General features: G+C 33.3%; 1 protein-coding gene across 3 annotated transcripts in view; it reads left to right on the top strand.

The window, feature by feature from the left end:
* The window catches only part of SRBD1 (S1 RNA binding domain 1), a 172,236-nt gene that overhangs the window by 130,404 nt on the left and 19,127 nt on the right, over positions 1 to 22,705 (top strand). For 2 of the 3 annotated variants that reach the window (XM_036224031.1, XM_016142214.2), the window contains 3 exons: positions 13,142 to 13,248; positions 14,516 to 14,692; positions 17,672 to 17,854. In XM_036224031.1, the coding sequence (XP_036079924.1) occupies positions 13,142 to 13,248; positions 14,516 to 14,692; positions 17,672 to 17,854 (467 nt within the window). The remainder of the gene's footprint in view (positions 1 to 13,141; positions 13,249 to 14,515; positions 14,693 to 17,671; positions 17,855 to 22,705) is intronic. The other variant, XM_016142213.2, reaches the window with a different exon arrangement.

Genomic DNA, 22,705 nt, shown 5'->3' with positions numbered 1-22,705 from the left:
ACTGGAATTTGCATTGTTAGATCAAGTGATACTACTTTACTTATGAGAAACAGGGGCATTGTGTTGAAAGCTTGGGCTCCAGAGATAGACCCTTTACATTCAGCTACACCCTGGCAGTATGACCTTGGACAACTTAACTTATCTGTGCCTTAGTTTCCTCTTCTGTAAAATGGAGATAATAATATAACAATAATAACAACCACAGAGTTGTAAGGATGAATTAAGGTAGCATTATAAAATCCAGACACCTATTCATACACAATGTAATTATTTTCTGATGTTATTTCTATAAAATGGATTTTCTTGTACAAAGATTTTAAAGAACTTTAACAGCTGAGTACAACTTCTCTGTAACACTTTGTATTTTTCCCTTTTGTGGTAATAACACTGCGCCAAATTATTAGTTCCCGCTTGAAAATTCAGCCTTGTCACAGACATTTACTTATGGCGTATCTGTCAGTAAAGATTGAGTACCTTATCCAATGAATGTTACTATATGTACATAAAAAAAATTCTGAGGGCAGCACTTCTTATAAAACAAGTAGATAGTTATTTCATCCCTTTTTTTAGATCAATTTCGGAACTATTCACATGTAGCAACTGTAAAAGTTATATTCATTTTATCATTTATGTTTCTGCTTATAAGATGCACATTTCCACTCTGTACCTTGACACTACTGGATTCTCTCCCTACACTGCCTCCTTCCCAAGGTTTTCGATGTTTACTATGTTCCTCCTGTTTGTATGCTAGACAACTCTTACTTAGGATGCTTCACAAATCTCTTCCCCGAACTCTCAAAGTCCGTATATCTGCCTGCCAACCTGACCTTTTACTTATATACCCAACATACCTATGTGTAGCAGATGATAGCAAGTACTGTGGATAAAAATAAAATAGGAAATGGGATGAGTCGTATGGGGAACAGAGTTGTGGAGCCCTGTCTTCACTCCTACGGGTGTGGAAGGCTAGGTGTGGAGTGATTATTTCATATCCTATGGCACTCCTGGGCACTCTGTTGCCATAGTCATGTGGATACAAGGAATATGCAAACAAAGGGAACCTTACATTTCCATATTAAAATTCTAACTCCCTGGAAACACATTAATGTGGCTCCTGTGCTGGCGACATCAGCCTTGGGTCTAATTGGGAGAAACTGACTGCCCATAATATTGATGGACTGGAAGCCAGTTCATATGTGTCTGCATGTGTGCCCACCTATGAGAATATGTATGTATGTGAGTTCAGGGAGAGAGGATGAATCTTTAGAACTTACTACTAGAAATATTAACAAAGAACCAAGTTTCTACAATTTGGGGAGAAAAACTTTTTGATTACTTTATATTAGTATTCCCTTTTATCCCTAACCCTTGCCCCTACCTCTCAAACAACTTAAATATTAGACTCTCGTAATTTCTGTGCACAAGGATCTGTCCGTCTCATTCACACATACATACACAGAATAGTTTCAGATCAGAGTTTCTACACACAGTTTTAATTAATTAGAAGCGAAACTTCTCTTGTGGCTAAATCTTTGCACACTAAATTTTGCTAAAGTCCACTTGTGTGACTAAGCTATAAATCTCCAAAATTAGAAATTTACAGTGGAAATGTCAACTCTTTTGTATTATATCAGGTCAAAATATCTAGCTAATTGGTATGCATTCATTTGTGCATATGTCATAGGTTAAGATTATGTTTTAGCCCAGGCCCTATACATAACCACACATGGGGTGGATAGGTGTGGTCCAGTTCAGATGTCTTAATGTTTTTCTTTATTTATGGTAAATTAGATGGTGCGACACATTAGTTTAGAAAAGTTTGTGAGCAAGGCAGGCAATTAGGATTTATGGACTCTTAACTTAGCCAGCACTGCCCCTATCTGTCTTCCATCATATCGACCTGTATCCACTAGGGGACATAAGAGCACCTTAACTAGAAAACAGAATGAAAGCCAAATGATTAAAATGTAAACACTGGACTCCTATGATAGCACATGAAAAGACTCATTTTTTAGCTTCATGATTCATAAAGAAGATACACATTTTTGTTTAAATTTTAATCATCATGGGAAAGTTTTTAAGACAGGGTCAGTATCTTATGTTAATTATGGAATGAGAACCAAACTAGCAGCTAATTGGCAAACTTGTGCCATCTTAACTCCATACTCTTTTTCTTTAACTATAAGTTCTCAAAGCTGTGCCGAAAATGATTCTGGCCTTGAAAATAACTATATATAGAAAAGAATGACCTTTTAGTTTCAGCAGGTGGGACATCTGGGGAGGACATCTATCACATTCTAAAGAACAAAAACCAAGAGTGATCTGTATTTTTTTTACCCCAGCTACCTGCTGTGGAGCTATGAATGCAGAGAGAGATCTGCCCTTAGGGAATATCACTGTTCCCTCCTAAAATGATTATCTGGTTTAACAGGTCAGAAACTTAGATTGAATTTTTGGGTTTTGGGCTTTAGGTTGTTTTTGTTTTTTGTTTTTTGTTTTTTTGTTTGTATAATCTTCATACAGGAAAGGGTGGTAATATAGTGCAGTGAGTTTTAAAAATGCATAACCCACATCTCTGAAGACAGAACAATTCTATCATCCCAGGAGGTTTGCTCCTGCCCTTTCCCACATAGCACCATTCTGATTTTTTCACCACATATTAGTTGTCTGTTCTAGAAATTTACATAAATGAAACAATACAATGTATATTCCATTGCACCCAAGTTTTTAGCCTAATTTCTGTGAGGCGCATCCATGCTTTTACATGTATCAGTAGTTCTTTTTTGTTGCAGAATAGTATTTTATTATATGAACATACCACATGTTTTAATCTATTCTGTTAATGGACACCTGGGCTGTTCCTAGCTTTTGGCTTTTAATGAATAAAACTGCTGTAAGTATTATTATACAAGATTTGAGAGGGCATATTATAAGATTTTTCCTTAGGTAAACATTTAGCATTTGAATTGCACAAGCATTTTGAGGGTCTGTAATTTGGTAAAATGCACATTTTCTTTGGTAATACTCCTTGCATTAAAGTCTTTTAATGTAGCCACTTTGTCTTTGTAGTCCTAATGCTTGCACAGTATATTTTTTTCCATCCAGTTACTTCCAACCTGTTTGTTTGTTTTATATTTACTGTGTGTCTCATGTGGATAGCATATAGTTATACCATGATTTATTACATTTGCCTTTTAATTGAAACATTTACTTCGTCAACATTTAGTGCATTAATATGACTGAATTAAATCTATAGTTTTGTTATTTGTTTCCTAAATGTCTGCTTTTTTATCCTATTCTTCCTTTTCTGCCTTATTTTGGCAGAAAACCAAATTATTTTTAGTTTTTCCATTTTAATTTTTCTGTTTACTTCTCACTTGTACTTCTTTCTTTTTTTTTTCTAGTGGTCACTCTAAAGATTGCAGTTTATATTCTTAACATTTCAGTTTACTTGGAATTTATCTTGTACCACCTCATCACTCTTCATTCTTTGTCATTGTTTCTGTGTATATATCTATCAATAGGGTGACAGACAGACAGACAGACATATCCCAAAGTACAGTGCTGTAATTTTTGCTTTAAATGGTCATGTCTTAAGTAAAATTAGAACACATACATGTATAAACATACACTCTGTTATATGTTTATCCATGTACTTACCATCTGGTGTCAGTTTTCTTTAGCCTTAAGAATTCTCTTTACATTTTTCGTAGTACAAGTCAGCTAGCAATGCATTCTCATTTACTTGAAAAGGCCTTTATTTTTCATTCATCTTCAAAGATAAAGACTCTTAGATTAACAGATTTTTTTAGTTTTTATTTTTGTTTTGGTTTTGCTTTTTAATCAGCACTTTAAAGATGTCATTTCGTTGTCTCCTGGACTGTGTTGCATTTCTGATAAGAAGTTAGTCATTTTCCATATTGTTCTTTCATATGTAATGTGTCCTTTCTATTGCTTTCACAGTTCTCTCTTTATCTTTCTTGGCCAGAAGTTTGACTATAATATTCCTAGGTGTGGTTATCTTTTTACGTATCCTTCTTAGAGTTCACCAAGTTTTTTGTATCTATACATAACATTTTTTAAAGCATTTGGGAAATTTTGGTCATTACTTCTTCAAATATTACCTACCCTATTCTCCCTTCTCCAGTTACACATATGTAAATACTTCAGTATTATCTCACAGGTCACTAAGGCTCTTTTTTCTCCATTTTATCTCTGTTCTTTAGATAGGATAATTTCTGTTGATCTCTCTTCATGTTCACCAACCCTTTCTTCTGCTCATCTCCAATCTGCTATTAAATCTGCCCAGTAAATTTTTTGCTTTCGATATTAAATTCTCAGGTTTGGAATTTCCTTTATATATATATATCTTCCATATCTCTGCTGCTATTTCCCATTTATTTATTTATGATCATATTTTCCTTTAAGTCTTAGAGCTGCTTTAAAGTTCTTATCTGCCATTTTCAACATCTGGGTTATCTATGGTTGATTTCTGTTGACTAACTGTTCCTAACCACCACTCCGTTATGGGTCAGATTCGCATGCTTTTTTATGTGTCTATTTTTTATTTTTTATTGTATGGGGGACATTGTAGGTGTTAATTATCGAGTGCAAATGTTGTTGTCTTTAAAAGAAGTATTGAATTTTGTTCTGGCAATCAGTTTATTTACTATCAGATTAGGTTGCATCTTACAAGGATTGTTTTTTAAATAAACCTTAAACTTTTTTTAAACTTTCTTTGTAGAACAGTTTTTAGGTTCACAATAATATTGAATGGAAAGACATAGAGCTTGATATCTCCCTTGTACCCACATATGCAAAATCTTTCTCACTATCAACATCCCCCACCAGAGCAGTACATTTGTTGTAGTCAGTGAACCTATATCGATACATCATTGACACCCAAAGTCCATAGTTTATATTAAGGTTCACTTTTGGTGTTATACTTTCTGTGGGTTTTGACAAAAATGTAATGGCATGTATCTGCTATTACAGTATCTTACAGAACAGTTACCCTAAAAATTCTCTGTGCTGTTTTGATTTCTCCATCCTTCCTTTCTACCCCCCTGGCAAACACTAATCTTTTTATTATCTACATGGTTTTGCCTTTTCCAGAATGATAGAGTTGGTATCATATAGTATGCAGCCTTTTTAGATGGACATCTTTCATATAGTAATATGCATTTATAGTTTCTGCATATTTGTTTGTGGCTTGATAGCACATTTCTTTTTAGCACTGAATAATATTTCTATTTTCTGGATGTACCACTCACCTGCTGAATAACATCTTTGTTGCTTCCGAGTTTTGCTATTATGAGCTAAGCCGCTTCTTTATTCTGGAAGAGACTGTAGAGAATTGGTATAATTTCTTCCCTAAATGTTTGATAGAACACAGTGAACCCATCTGGATAATGATGGTTTTATAAACTTGGTTAGGGTGGGTGTAGAGTAGCCCTTACTCTAGGACTAGAATAGCCCCACTTCTAAGGTCTGGCTTTTCTGGGATATCAACAGAGTATCTGAGTGTTCTGTGAGGCCTCCCCACTGTGACTGGTAGACCACCATGTGTCTCCCAGCTCTGCAATTTCGGGAATCCCTGTATCCCAGGCAGCTGTCTTCTGCCTGGTCTTGTAGTGTCTTCTTCTAGTGCCCTGGGTGTATGCAGCTTAGTATTGAGGGGTCTCATACAAATCTCTGGAGTTCTACTCTTGAAAGCTCTTTTCTTTCTGGTATCCCACTCTTAAAATTACAGTCACTGCATCAGTTCTGAACTTCAGCCTCTGGCTCCCCAGCTCAGTAAGACAGCTGTACTGCTTGCGCCACCTCCCTGTGCGTCCTCAGACAGAGGTTGGGGGTAGTTGTGGGGCTCATCTTACGTAGTTCCCCTCTCTCTGGATTCATAGCCCTGCATTGCCTGTTGTCTAACATCTAAAATTAGTTGCCAAATACATTTTTCCGGTTTTATAGTTGTTTATGATAAGAAAAGTATTCTGGTACAGATTCCTCCATCATAGCTAAAAGTAGAAGTCTTGTTTGTTTCTTTCAAAAATGTCTTTAACCAGATGTTAAGTTACACATATGTAAGCCAAGATTCCTTAAGGCCTAGCACAGAAAAGCTGCTGGAGCTTCGTGAGGTGAATGGAGATTCCAGAGGTTACACAATGCCCTGGGAAATAAGAGTTCTTGCCATCCAGAAGGGAGACCTCACTGAACTGTAGGTACTCCTCTGAGACCCCAGGAAGATCCATGCTTAAGGATTGGGGCTACTCTATCCCCAGAGTCACGGTGGAAGGTTGGTTGTTTTTTAAATTAGTTTCCATTTGTCTAGTGTAGAACAAAGAGGAAAATCATTGTCCCAGGGAGCTTTCTGTCAAGTTGGCTTGAATAAATCGATTTAGGTTAAATAACATAAGTTATTGCAAACTGAGTATGTTAAATACTGAGTTAGCGATAAAGAAGTCTTAATCATACTTTCCATATGCTCTATCAGAATAGGAAGATTTACCAAGAAAATCTCTTTGTTGGTTTTTTTCCCCTCTTATGACCACTGGCCATACTGTAATCTGTGTTTCTGGATCTGGAAAAATCCCTCCAGTGCTAAAAGACTAATGCCCTTTGCCATCTTAATCCCAGAGCCCCATAGGTACAGTTAAGTTGCTCATTGTAAAGTTGCTCATTCATTTAAAAAAATAAAACTGTTATACTAGAGTTAAAATATTTGTTTTTAAAAGTATGTACCTATGAAGAAATATTTTTAAAAATTTTTCAACAGTATTTGTCCCATTATATGTAAATTTTTATCATCTAGTAGTGCTAGAACACAAGGTTTTTAAAAAGTTAAAGACTACTTGTATGATGCTGAATGTTGTCTTAGTGTCTAAGGGAATATATGAAGGCCTCTTGCACACTGGATTTGAAGACTTGGAGGAGCTACTCTTAAGCACACACATTATGTTTTCTCAAATGTCTTCCATTCTTCTGTGAGTTCTGTCTTTCATGGATCATTCAACACACACTCCTCTAGATGACTTTTTTAAACTGTCACATGCCAGTCAAGGAAAAGTAGATACAAGGTGAGAAAATAAATTCCCTTTATTGGAAATTGGCTTCCCCTATAAACCTTTTTTGTATCTTTAGTTTCTAACCATGTTTTATACTTCAGCATTAGTAAGAGACAAGAAAGGACACGAGTGAGTGATAATAGCTAAAGAAAATGCTTAACAATATTACATCAGAAAACCACTTGGGAATAAACTTAAAGTTTAATATGGAATATGCAACATGAAATTTTGTTGCTGTAGCTGTATTCCACAGACAGTGTTTCATTTGGAAGGACTTTTTAAAAATAATTGTGAGATAATTTTAGTGCTTTGGGACAAAATAAAAAAAGAGCAGTTTGGATCAGCAATTCTTCAGAAGTTTGTGGTAAAGTAACAATAAAAATGTGGATTCTGACCTCAGAAAAGCTGACTAGCATAAATGACTGTTTATATTTCTTTTTTAAATTCTCATAAATTTTAGGTAAAAACATAATGGCCCAAACAATATTTTCTTGAATTCAAAACAGACTTTTTATACAATCCAAATAATTTGCCCAAAAATTCAAAGTTAGGTAACTTTTTAAAAACAGAACAATTCCCTATGCCGTGCTCCCCATTCCAGTGACCATCTATCAATTATAGGATCATTTCATAAACTATACAAATGTCAAACCAATGTACTATATACTTGAAACTAATAATAAAATAAAATAAAATGCTTAAATAAAGACAGAACAATTTATTTTTCCTGGCATCAGATCCTTGATGATTAGCGCAGACAGTCTTGGGGTCCTCTTGCCTCTTATATTATGACTGCCAGGAGGGTGATGTGTCACATCTCAGCTTTCAGCAAATGTCAACTAAGCTTCTTGAAGACATCTAGTGCATATGATTTTTCCTGTACTTTCAGCACCTAGCACAACTAGCACAGTGTCTGGTACACAATAGTTGCTTAGAAATGTTTTTAAAATGACAAAATCAATGTCTCTGTTTTAATGTCAAAGACTTGGGGACAATAGGGAACTCTTCGGTATTCCCTCCTTTAAACATGTATGACTTTTGCCTCTAGAAAGTAGTGTTAACTCTTTAGTACTTTCCTAAGCAAAATGTTGGAGAAGAATTATAGGCAAAATCCAGGATTATAGATGATGGCAGTCCTTGTAGAAATTTTCTCACAGGAGTCTAGCTGCTAGAGGAATTAAAAATATTTCAACTCAGTATGTTATCTTGGACCTTTTTTCTTTCAGGGTATTTTGGTAAAATATCTGTTCTACTTTACCTTATGCTTTTTAATGACTTCATAATAGTTCACATTGTGACTTTTTCATAATTTATTTATATCATTCCCCTCTGGGTGAGTTTTTAGATTGTACACACACACACCTTTGCACATATATCTTACTATTTCTTTATAATAAATTCTTATGTTACATGAAATCGTATGCACATTTTGTATAATCATTGTGAGGATTAAATTAGATAATATTACAAAGCCTTATAATAGGCTTTTTTGTTAATATGGTTATTGTTAGTTGTTTTTATTGTCATCTTTCTGCTAGACTTTGAACTCCTAGGTTAAAATGATTGCCTCAGTTTGAAAATATCAGAGATCCCAACTTCAAGTGGCTTGAACAATAAGGAAATTTATTATTCTTTATTAAACAATAAGGCAATATTATAAGAAGGTAGGAGAAGAGGTGAGTCCTGAACTGGTTACTACAGGATCTCAAGAGTACCATGAAGAACTAGAGTCTTTCTGTGTGTGCCACCTGCCATCCCCAGTGAGTCAGCTTTATCCTCAGGCTAGTCCCATACACATGACATAATGCTTATCCTGGCTCCAGGAGTCATACATGAGGACAATAAGCATATATAGTATACTGTTGAGCCTATTTTTCTAAATTTCGATCGAGTCAAGATTGAAAATACTTATTTACACCAATATGTCATTGTGAGTGGTAAAATAATCTTGACGATAATTGATATAGACAAGAATCGTCAGCGAGTTCTAGACTGAAGGTGACAAGTGCATGAATACCAGGAGCTGGAGATCTTGAAAACTGCCTAGCACAGAGTGTATGTAAAAAGACAACTAAATGCAATGTTTGATTGTACATTGAATTCTGGACTGGGAGGAAATGCTATAAATTATAATTGGGACAACTGATGAAATCTGAGCGTGGGTATTGCATTTGGTAATATTGTTACATCAATGATAACTTTCCTGAATTTAATTATTATACACCGGTATGTAATACAATGTCCTTGGTATTTGGAAGTATACACTGAAGTATTTATTTGAACAAAGCTATAAGGAAATTCTTTTTGCTATCTTGCAAGTTTTTTCTAAATTCGAGGTTATTGCAAAATTAAAAGTTTAAAAATGACAAGAGAGATTGTTTTTTTAACTGAAAAAAAATGAGTATTTGGTTCTTGAGTTCATATATACTGAATGCATAATATGTATGTCATGTTGTTTAATCCTTTTAATATGCTGTTTTTACTTTGTTTGCTAGCATTTTATTGAGAATTTTTTGCACCTATATTCATAAAGAATATTGGTTTGTAGTTTTGAGTTTTTTGAGTTTTTTTTTCCCCCTCCCCCGGTGGTATCTTTGGCTTCGATATCAGGGTAAGCTGGCCCCATAGAGTAAGTTAGGAATTATTCCTGTCTCTTTTATATTTCTGGAAGAGTTTGAGCAGGATTAGTGTTAATGCTTCTTAAAATGTTAGGTAGAATTCATCAATGAAGCTATCTCAACCTAGACTTTTGTTCATTGGGAGATTTTCAATTACTGATTGAATCTCTTTACCTGTTGTACATGTGTTCAGATTTTCTTATTTTTTTCTTTAGTCTGTTTTGACAATTTCTATATTTCTAGGAATTTGTCCCTTTTTTACTTCTATGCAGTTTATCTAATTATATTGAACAATAAAGCATTTTTAAAATGTGTAAATATATGACTCTATTTTATGTGAAGTTATATTTAAACCATACAAAATTAATCCTCCATAGACCTGCCTTGCCTTCCATATCTGCCCTAAATACATTGACCTTGATAGCATTTTGGATATTCCAGTTGTTTCACATCCCTACCGATATTTGATATTCTTCATCTTTGTCTTTTTAGCCATTCTGATATGGATGTTGTGAGTGTTTTTGTTTGGTTTTTAAATTTGAAGGCTTTAGACTGACATCTACAAGAATATTATTCCCAGCAATACATGTGGGTTCTGTCATTTTTATCATTTTGTGTTTTTTTAAATTATTTTTTATATCATATATATTTTAAAAACATAGGTTTTTTTTTTCTTTTTAAAATGTGGCTCAAGTTAAAGGCTGATTCAAGTCAAAAGTTTCTCTTAATTTTGTCACTATTAACACTTCCCAATCTGGTAGTTGAGCTTGCTTCATTATTTTTTTTTATTCTTGATTCACTTTAAGGATAACTTATATTCAGTTAAAATATTTTTATTCCTGATAATTTGAAAAATGTTATACTCAAATAACATTCTGAAAAATACAGTGAAAGTCTCGAACCAAACTTGGTTGAAACAATCAGCACTTTGCCTATAAATGATAAACTTCTCATATTTTTTTAGTACTTTGCTTCATAACTCTGTAAAGTTACTCGTTAACCTCTGTCTCAATCGTTGGTCAAAATAACCATCACGTATCAGAAAATCAAAGTGATATCAGATAACAGTGAACAAAACATGTTCCTTGCCATTTATGTATTCCTTTAAAATGATAGTCTCAATTGGCTGCATTATTTATTGCACTGTTCATTCCTTGTTAAGGATAATATAACATGCTTGATGTGGTCTATTTCTTTCTTGATTTTTTTTTTTATGCTGGTGGCAAGCCACCAAATTAACTTTATTACCGACTAATTGGGAACAACCTTCAATTTGAAAACCACTGTTTTTAACCAGTCATTATCATCTGCTGGCTATGGGGCCAACTTTCCCAAAGCATATGGCCTCACAGGGTGGGGTAGGTGCATGTAACACAGTCAGGTTTCTGTTTGAAAGGAGAAAAGGTTCAAGGATATAGGTAGGATGTACAACCAAGATTGACTGCTACTCATTATAGCTCAAGCACCTCATGTGCTTTGAAGTATATGGAGTTGTTCATCTTTATTCTCATGGCTCCCAACCATCACTAAGTTTTTCCTATTTGTGTAGAGTTCTGTCTCTTTCTTCAGATAGTATCTCTTGTTGCTGTCATTGTCCTTGCCTGTAAATTGTCATCCATCTTCTACCCTCACTTTTTTTTAAAGTCCCCTTTTCATTTTGTTGCTCCTCATCTATTTAGATGAAGAAAAGACATCCAGCCTCTTAAAAGCTATGGCTCAACAGTGATCAAATTCTCAGTAAGGTCTTAGGTTTTTCTTTATGATTTTTCATGATTATATTTGCTTATTAGGTTTTTTTTTTTTTTTTAATTACATTTGTATATTTTAGCTGTGGCCTGGATAGTCACCAACTAGTTTATCTTTGAAATATAAAAGTACTCTTGTACCGTTCAGTCTTCAGAACAAAAACATTCACTGTTACTAAGTGATAATAATGTAATTACAATACCTAGGGACCCTGTTTACTATAATGTTTTCCTAAGAGTTTAGGGTTATCAGATATATCTTTGTTTCCTTGGACATATGGAAAAGAGATGCTGATGCACGCTGTCACATCTGGGAAAAATAACTAGAGGATCTTTAATTTTAGAGATATGTATAACATTGAGTGTATTCTGAACTATTCATTATGCTAATCTGGCGTCAATTAGGCAACAAATATTTACTTTCATATACTGCCTTTGATCATTTCTAAGATGCAGATTTTCTTGCATTTTAACGCCTTTGAAATCAGGATGCATCTTATGATTAATGGTGTCCTACAGTTGCTATTGGCCCTATGGCAAATTATGGTGTAGTTTCTGTGTGAATTTGATTAATTCTGAAGACATGACTGAATGCCAAACCCTTCACTATTTTTGTCAACAAATCATTAAACAATAAAATGTTTAAAGAACTTATAAGGTAAAAATAGAAGTTTTATTGCTGTCCAGAATCTCTTCTGTAGATATTGTCTGTTAAGGTTGAAATAGGACTACTTTCAAAGCTTACAGAATGAGCATCTGAAGTTTAAAAGAAAATCCTAGAGACTATAGAATATTTCTCTTTTAAGAAATGCTACACTATTAAGGGTCTTGATAACATGAAAGACAATATTGCATGGAAAAACTTGAAAGTCTATGATTCTGAGTAAAGAAGTGATTCACAAGAGTTGAATGCTGAAGAAATTTTAGGGGTACTTGAACCAGTTTAGAATATATATATATATATATATATATATATATAATCTGCATGGTATGTGATTTTAAAACTATAAGTCTAAAACAGCTCTTATGAGATTTAAAAAATAAAAAATCTAATTTAAAAAGTAAAAATCTAATAAAAAACATTGTATCAGTGTAAATTAGCAGTGTGTTTTCTTAATGCTACATAAATAATGGTGCTTCTTATAAGCAATAGTATCTTCAAGTTGATGAAACCTGAGAGTTTGATTTACTGTCAAACTTTCTGAGTATTAGTGTACTGCTTCCTATTATAATTTATGCTTTCTTCTCTTAAGAAGAACTAAGGGAATATATATGCAAGTAAAGATAACACTATAAGGCAGTGAGTGAATGAGAGAGACCAGTCTGTCTCAAAGTGTGCTCCCGGAACTAGCAGCAACAGCATTACCCGGGAGATTGCTAGAATGTAAATTTTCAGGACACATCCCAGGCCTACTGAATCAAAAACTCTGGATGGGGGCCCACCAGCCTGTGTTTTAATAAGCTCTACAGGTGATTTTGACAGCAAGCTAGTGTTTGAGAACCACTGCTATCGGCAGAATTTCAGAAAAGGGAAAAATGCTGGTGCTATTATATATGAATAATTTAGAGAATAAGAAAACAGATTCTTTAAATTCAGCTTAATTACATTTTCTAACAGTGTGTGTAAGAAAAATGAAGGAATAGCTACCAAGTAATACAGGCAAAGTAGTGGAATAGTCCTTCACTTTTGATTGATATTTGATCTTTCCCTTTTCAGCACGATGTATCCCAGACTTTACTCAAAGCAACACTGGACAGTGTTGTAGAAGAATGTGTCAGCTTTGTGGGAGTGGATATTAACATCTGTTCAGAAGTTTTGTTAAGGTGAGACAAGAAGTCTGTGTTTGAAGATCACAGAATCTTGAGTTTAACTGTCTACGCAGTTGAAACTCAGAACAAGGGGACATGTGTATAAAGTTGTCAAGTATAGAAAATCCATGAGTTCATACATTGCTTTAGGTAATCAGTCATACGGGAAGACAGCATTTAAAAAATGGGTTGTAACAATTGACATTATCATGTTTAATACTGGGAATCTAAAGTGAAGAGCATGTGGTTGCCATTGAATGCGTTAGTGTCATTACTAGAATTAAGTAAGGTTAACACGGAAAAGAACTGTTTCCTACCACATGAGGGTAGATATTTTTCACCAGCTTAGTCTCTTGCATACATCTGTCAAAGTTGGTAATAACCAAAAGATAAAGTCTGCGGGTTGAAGGTATAGTTACCATATTTTTACCTTGATTCTGCAGGTCACAGATCAAAATCATCATCATATTATAATCACACCTTATATACTCTTTTTTTTCCTGGGATTATGGAAGAGCTGCTATTTTGTTCATAGTCATGCATTTATTACATAAGACTGCTGATGACACATGAAATTCTGGACCCCTGGAAAAAATCTAGACTTTTTTCCTTTGAAATTGGTATAGCAGAAAATTTCTTACATTTTAAGATGTTTCTTTTCTACAGTAGCTACTAACATTCCATAATTCCATATGAGGAATTCTATAATAGAATTAAGATTCTCTTAAATAGTAGTATTCTTTTAATTAACACCGACAAACTACCTAGCAATATAATTTTCCTATTTTTATACTAACCTTGACATTCATGTATAAGTACCTTTCTATAGTTCAAGTCTTTTAAATTAATGAGAACAGGACGATAAAAAACCAATAGGGAAGTACAATGCAAGTGTAGCTATTGTAACTTCTGCTGCTAACTCACCTTGTAAACTAAACAGAACTAGGCTGAAATGTAAGGAATGTGAATAGTTAGTGTAGTATTATTGTGGGGAACAGTTCTTTTTCTTGCACCAGTGTTGACCAATTTAGCAGCATCTTTATGGTTTTACTAGTTTTGTCATTGTTTTTGCATTCTGTTATCCTTCTCGCCTCTTGGACAACTCTATTCCTTCTCTTTTAATTTAACTCCTTTTACTTTGTTAACTTAGAGGCACAACAATATGTAATTGTAATTTTTTATAATGCAAATGTTTTATATCATCGTCTTTTCAGATGAGATCTTTCAGTACTCTTAGAACTATTAAATCTATCACATTTCTCATTTTGTTTATTTTTTTTAGGCACATTGCAGGACTCAATGCCAACCGAGCCAAAAATGTTATCGAATGGCGAGAGAAAAATGGGCCCTTCATCAATCGAGAACAGCTGAAAAAAGTGAAAGGACTGGGTCCAAAATCTTTCCAACAGTGTGCTGGCTTCATCAGAATCAACCAGGATTATATTCGAACATTTTGCAGGTGATTATTAAAGTGTACACTTTTGGTTCTATTATCAATCTCTTCTCTTATTGTTCCCTGTCATACTCACTGGCGTAAATCCTAGGTGTCTCTTGTTCATTTCTTTAAGTATGTGATAACTGTCTAATCTTTGCTATACAGGAGTGAATAAATCAACACATTTCCTCTTCTCATGGAGTTAAAATTTTAATGTGTGAGACAGACAATAAATTAGTAAAATAAATAGTTTCGGATTTAATAAGTATTATAAAAATTAAAACAGATGTGACACTGTCTTGGGGAGCAGTATAACTGCTTTATATGAGTTATTCATTGAAAAGTTATTTGAGCCAAATCTTGAATGAGATTAAGGAGCTGGCCACATGAGGATTGGAAGGAAAGCATTTCAGGCAAAGCAAACAGTACGGGCACAAGATCCTAAGGCAGGAACTATTTGCTATATTTAAGAAATGAAACTAAAGCCAGTGTGACTGGAGCATCACAAGTGGAAAGGATTGGTGCAAGATGAGGTGACAAAAAGGACTTCACAATGACCATTTCATATTGACAGCCATTTCCTTGAGTGTAGCTAGTCTTCCTCACTGAAAACTGACCAAAGCATCATCAGTTGTGCAGATTAAGAGTTAAATTTTTGCTTTCTAACCCTGGTAGCACAAAAGCAAAGAAATTAGGTAAACTTCTTAGCATTTGGTAATCACAGAAGAATAGCTTTTATATATTTACTACTTTGGGGGTACCTGGTTCATTCATATATTTTTTTTCTTTTGACAAAATTATAATAGTAACATGGACAAACAATCTTTTTTTGGAAAAGACTAATTAAGGGAAAACCACCCCACTAGATAGTGAAATACATTATCAAGCAATAGTATTTAAACGTTTGCTTTTGATTTCAGAAATCTTCCAACACATAGACAGAATTTAGTTTATCAGAAAGATGATATTTCAGATAGTGGAGGAAATTGATTAATTATTCAATAAGTGATATTAAAACAACTGGCAGGAATTTGGTGTGTGGGGGTGAAGCTGTAGTTCTACCTCATACTTGATACCCAAATAAATCCCAGGTGGGTCATAGACTTAAATGGAAAAAGTGAAACTGTAAAAGTATCTGAAGAAAACATGGGTTAAGTTTGCAGAACACTGGAGTGGTAGAAGTTATAGGTAGACCACAAAATCCAGAAGCCAGAAATGAAAAAATATTGGGCATAAAATAATCCCATGTTTTTTTAGTATGTATACTTTAAGGTGTGTATGTTTTTCTAACTTGATTAGAAAATTCAAACAGTATAAAAAAGAATAAAATGAAAAGTAAAGGGCACCTCAAATCACTTCAGAATAGTTTCTTATATATTGCTCCCTAAAAATAAACATATACTAGTATCAGCTTGTATGTATGTTTATTATTTTTAAATGCATACTGAAGGGGTCATGCTCTACAACTATTTGAAACTTGCTTTATTTGTTTCAGTAATATATCTTGGATCTCTTTCCAAATATTACGTATAGATTTATATCATTATGTCTGCATAGTGTTTAATTTATGGATGGACCATAATTTAATCTAATTAGTGCCTACTGATAAACATCAGGGTTGTTTTAAAGCCTCGTATTTTTTCAACTGATAATGAAGCACTTACAGATTCAAGACCATCGTGTCTATTCAATAGTTCATACCTATATTCAGAATGGGCTGTTGCTATCTCGTTGAGTGTTTTTTGCTTTGAAATCTATTTTGTTTGCTAGCAATGTTGTTATGTATGCGTTTTCAGAATATGATTGGTAATTCTTTATTTTCAAACTTTCTATGGCATTTAATTTTTGATATGACTTTTAAACAAATAGATTTCATGGTTTTGCTCAATCTTATATTAATACATTCACATCTATTGTATTTACTGATATTTTTAGAATTAATCTTCCATCTTATATATTTTCTCTTCATTATGCTTTCTGATTCTTTTCCTTTTATACTATTGGATTTATCAATTAACAAGTTTTCTCTTTGTCCTTGTTTTCCCATTTCATCTTTATCTCCCCTTAGTGATTTCTTGTTGTATATCTTACTTTATTCTTCTGGTGATTACTTTTAAATTTGATTTGGACTGACCTCTGGTATCTCTGTCCTCTTGGAAAAGATTAGAACCTTAGGTGTCTTCTCAACCTTTTTCCTTCAACTCTACGTTCCATGATGAGAGAACTTGGGATTTTAGTTTCAAACTGGTCTTTTAACTTCAGTTTATATAGTTTCTATACTTATCATTGTTTCTTGTAGCCCACATTATCATTTTTTTAAATTCATTGTTTTTGCTCTAGTATAACCCTAAGAAATTCTTCTCAGAGAGGGTATATATATTATGTGTGTTGTACTCTGCCTTACATGTCTAAAAATGATTTTAATTTGTCCTATTTGAATGCTAATTTGTCTAGATATATAATTCTAGATCCAAAATCATTTTCTCTCAGAACTTTTTAAAATATTGTTCCACTGTTTTGGCAGTCTGATTCTAGTTTCTTTCAAAGAAATGTTTTATTTTTCTCTCATGATTTATAAAATCATATTCTAAAGTTTCCCCCATAGTATGTCAAATATGAGTCTTTTTCTATTCATCCTGTTTTGTACTCAAAATAGATTCTTTTGAGAACTTTTATTTTTCTTTGGCTCTGGGAAATCATCTTGCCCTTCTCCTTTTCTTTCTTCTTATTTTTTTTCCCCTTCTATTTTTCTATGTTCTCTTCTAGAATACCAGTTATATAGGCTGAATCAGTTAAGAACATTTTTGGCTTTCAGTGACAGAAAACTCTATTAATGGTTTTAAACAAATAAATGATAATTTCTATGAAGCGAATGGCCAGAATCAGGTTGCTCTTTGTGTATGGCTGAGAAATAATCATATTTTTAACAAAAGATTTTTTTCTTTTTTACCTAACCTCACCACCCCACCCCATTTCCCTGCCCCTTGTTTTAAATGGTTGCAGTAGTCAGCACACTGAATCTCCAGGCTCAATTCAGGGAGTCGCCGTGACATCGCCAGCAGGTGTTGAGGTCACAAATGAGAAGCAGGGCAAAAAGAAGAGCAAAATCGAAGTGAATGTTGTGCTGCAGCCAAATCCTTTGGACCAAACTTGCATTCACCCGGAATCATATGACATAGCGATGAGGTAAGTCTGAGGCCCATGTGAGAATTCTCCATGTCAGAGTAAGTTTTCTACAGAAATGGCCTTTGTTTTGGCATAATGGAGACTTTAAAAATATGACCATGTTTAACATGACAACATTTTTCAGAAGTTCCGCATTGCTGAGTTATGTGACACATTATTTGATTTCAGTGAGGAATGAAACCATTATTCCTGGAGCTGTGTCAAGCCAATAAACCCTGGTACTAACAGTGAAGTGTGTGTAATGGAAATTGCATGGCACTCTCCTCTGTTTGTTTTGGAAATTAACAAGACACAAATGACTAGCACCTGGCTAAAAGCTTGTGCTTTTATCTAAAGATAAAGCCCTTTTGAAAGTAAACTGCCAACTCAAGATTTCTTAAGAAATACTTCCCTGCTTGTTTATTACAAAGTCTAAGAAATTATGTACTTTTACTTAGCATACATTACCACACAATGATAGGGGGGAGGTTTTTGGGTACAAGGAAAAGTTTAAGGCATTAAAAGAAAAAACTTTTTAATACCACATTTGATTAGTTCAAAATATTTTAATTAGTTTGAAAACAGTGACTGGCTATATAACTAAACAGTTTAAGGCTTTTAGTGAGTTAAATGACATTGGGCTTAAAAATAGTGAATGTTGATTGCTTTTAGTTTTATATCCCACATATGAATGAAATCTTATGGTTCTCAACCCTTTCTGTGTGACATATCACTTAGCATGATTATCTCAAGATCCATCCATGTTGTTGCAAATGGTAATATTTCATCTCTTCTTATGGCTGAGTAATATTCCATACAATGCAATATACAGATGATATATTATTGAATTTTACACTTTAAACCTATATGATTTTATTAACCAACGTCACCCCAATAAATCTAATTTAAAAAAAATAAAAATAGCGACTCTCTAACTTTCATTGACCCTACAGTGAAATTTTTAACTTGTTTCAAAATAATGGATATTTCATTGTTTTGGTACATGTAACTGGTTTCCTTTCATTTAAAAATATTTAAAATTTTAGACTGTATCCCACATTATAGAGAACTTAGAAAAGAAAAAGAAAAAGTAAAAAATAGTGGTGCCTTTCTCCCAAAATTTTATTATGAATTTTAAACATACAGAAAAGTTAGTTTTTACAGTCAGTTCCTTATCATTAATATTATGCTTGTTTTTCCACTTATCTATTTATCTTTTTGTCTGTCAGTCAGGTCCATTGTTTGTTTTTATGTATTTTAAAGAAAATTGCAGACATCAATACGCTTTCAACTAGTATTTCAACATGCATATTATTTAACTAGAATTCTATAATTCTTAGCAATTCATTTTCCTTTTGAGGTAAAATTCACGTGCAATTAAATCGTAAATATACATTAACTGAGTTTTGGCAAATAAATACCTATATCTGTGAAACCCAAATTGGTACTGAGATAAAAAAAAACATTGCCATCATCCTAAAACATTCCCTTAACACTTCCCAGACAATCTCTGCCCCAGCCTCCTAGAGTTAACTTTATGTTTTGATTTTTCTCTACCAAAGACAAATAAGTTTGCCTCATCTAGAGCTTCACATTAATGATACTTATAGTTATATTCTTGTGTGTAAGGCTTATTCATGTTGTAACAAATATAAGTAGCTTGTTCCTTTTTTGTTGCTGAGAATTATTCCATTGTATAAATATGCCACAGTTTATTCTTATTGAAGAAAACTTGCCTGTTTCCACTTTTGGACTATTATGAGTAAAGCTACTGTGAACATTCTTGTACAGTTTTTTTATACTTACTGACATTTGTTTCCATTTATCTTGGAAAAATACTTATGAGAGGATTTGCTGGGTCATAAGGTAGATGAATGTTTAGTTTTGTTAGAAACTTATAGACTTTATTCTAAAGTAGTTGTACCATTTACACTTCCACCAGTAATGCATAAGAGTTCTGGTTAATTCATATATTTGCCATCATCTGTTGATAGTCTTTTTAATTTTAACTATTCTGCTATGTGTGTAGTAGTATTTCTTTGTGGTTTTAATTTGCATTTTTTCCTGATGACATTGAGCACTTTTTCATGTGCTTATTAGCCATTTGTGTATCTTCTTTTATGAACTCTCGATTCATATTATTTAGCCATTTTCTTTTTTCTTTTTTAATTATTTTATATTAGTTTTATATATACAGTACAATGGCTAGACATTTATGTAATTTACGAAGTGATCCCCCAGTTACTCTAGCACCCATCTGGCACTACACACAGCCATTACAATAATATTAACTATATTTTCTAAGCTGTACTCTACATTCCTGTGAGTGTTTTGTAACTACTAATTTGTACTTCTTCATTCCTTCACCTTTTTCACCTAGCCTCCACACCCCGTCTCCTCTGGCAATTACCTGTTCTGTGTACCTTTTCTGTTTTCATTTAGTTCGTTCATTTCTTTTGTTCCTTAGATTCCACATATAAGTAAAATCATATGGTATTTATCTTTCTCTGACTTATTTCACTCAGCATAATATCCTCTAGATCCATCTATGTCATTGCAAATGGTAAGATTTCATGTTTTTTTATGGATAAATAATATTCCATTGTAGATATATGCCATAACTTTTTTAACCAATTGTCTGTCGATGGGCACTTAGGTTGCTCTCCAATATCTTGGCTATTGTGAATAGCACTGCTATGAGCATAAGGCTGCATAGATCTTTACTAACTAGTGTTTTGGTTTTCTTTGGATAAATACCCAGAAGTGCAATTGCTGAGTCAAAAGGTAGTTCTATTTTTAATTTTTTGAGGAAACTCCAAACTTCCATAGTAGCTGTACCAGTTTGCAACCCTACCAGCTGTATATGAGGGTTTCCTTTTCTCCCCATCCTTGCCAACACTTGTTTTTTGATTTATTGATGATAGCCAACCTGACAGGTGTGAAGTGATGTCTCATTGTGGTTTTCATTTGCATTGCTCTGATGATTGGTGACCTTGAGCATCTTTTCATGCCTATTCATTTAGCCATTTTCTAATTGAGTTGCTTTCTTTCTATTCTTGAGTTGTGGGAATTTTAAAAAATATATTCTGAATACTAGTCTTTTGTCAAAATGTTTCACAAATATTTTGTCCTAATTTGTGGCTTACCTCTTTATTTCTTTATTGAAGTCTTTTGATGAACAGAAGTCTTTAATTTTAATGTCTGATTTATCAATTTTTTTCTTTTATAGTTTTTGCTTTCCAAGTCCTATGTAGGAAACCTTTGCCTACTTCAAGTCATGAGTGTATTTAGTATTTTCTTCTAAAATCTTGATGATATCAACTTTGACATTTAGGTCTGTTATATATACATCAGAAATTACATTTTGTGTGTATGATTTGAAGTAGGGGTCAAGGTTCATTCTCTTTCTCCGTATGAACATTTAAACAACAACACAACTTGCCTTTACCCACTACTTTTGTCCCTTTGTTGAAAATCAAATGATTGAATTAATGTGGATCTCCTTCTGGTGCTCTATTCTGTTTCATTGATCTGTTTGTCAATATCACACTATCTTGATTATTGTAGCTTTAGGATAAGTTTTTAAATCAGGTAGTGTAAGTCCTCCAACTTTGTTCTTTTAAATATTGCTCTTAATATTGTAGATGATTTGCATTTTCCTATAAGTTTTAGAATGAGCTTGTCAATTTCCATTAAAAACAGCAAAACAAAACAAACTGGTATGATTATGTGGGGATTACATTGAGTCTGTCATTGAATTTAGGGACAGTTGATGTCCTAATATTTATTGAGTCTTTTGATCCTGAACTTATTATTTCTTTCCATTTATTTAGGTCTTTCTTTATTTCTGTCTACAATATTCTTTAGTTTCTAGTGTGCACATCTTGCATATATTTTATTAAATGTATTTTGTTTTTCAACACTTTTGTAAATGGAATTTTTAAAATTTGTTGCTAACGTGAAAATACAGTTGATCTTTACAGTAACTTTGTATCCTGCAGCCTCGCTAATTCCAATTACTAGTTCTAGTAGGTGTTTGTAGATTATTTAGATTTTCCTATATAAATAATTATATTATCAGCAAATACATAAAAGCTTTACTTCTTTTTTAAAAAAAATCTAAATGCTTTTTCTTTTTCATACCTACTGTAGAGGCCAGGCCCCTCAGTACTTTGTTGAATAGGAGTGGTGAAAGTGGGCATCCTTGTTGTATTCTCAGTCTTTTAGCATATGGTTCTCATTCTTTTAATATCCAAAAAAAAAAAATGCGATCTCATATTATAGTAATTGTATTTTTAGTGTTTGTTATTTGAGAAAATGCATACATGCACATGGATTTATAGACTTCTTGCAACAACCGATGTTTCCATTGGTACTAAATTAGCATTTTGTTAAATGCAAACCAGTGTCTTTTTTAATGCACATTTTTATTTGTTTCCATAATGTAACTTTAATGTGGTTTATGAGTTTTTCAATTTGTTTTTAATATAAGCATATTTTTTTGTTTCTGCATATCCCTCTTTTTAAAAGGCTAAACAATATTCCATCACATGATTGAACTGTAATTTAGTAATAACAGTACTAGTAGTAATCCTTATGATGAATTCCTAGAAGTGAAATTACTCTGCCAAAGGATTTGAAAGTTTATGTGACTCTTGATATACATTGCCAAGTAACATTACTGATTTATAATGCCACCAGCAATGTTCAAGCCTGAGAAATCTTGAATTTCTCCTGTCAGACGGGACTTTTCTGCCAATTTTTAAATGAGCCAGTTTCTGCATGTGGAGCATAAAAGCCCCACCAGTGACTTCACCCTTTTCTATACTTCCTTTGGGAGTAGCCTTGTCTCTCAGAAGCAGGGTACTTACC

The sequence above is a fragment of the Rousettus aegyptiacus genome, unplaced genomic scaffold (assembly GCF_014176215.1).
Source record: "Rousettus aegyptiacus isolate mRouAeg1 unplaced genomic scaffold, mRouAeg1.p scaffold_m13_p_7, whole genome shotgun sequence".
Classification (NCBI taxonomy): domain Eukaryota; kingdom Metazoa; phylum Chordata; class Mammalia; order Chiroptera; family Pteropodidae; genus Rousettus; species Rousettus aegyptiacus.
Note: the sequence above shows the minus strand (reverse complement) of the source record. Positions and strands in the feature narration are given on the sequence as shown.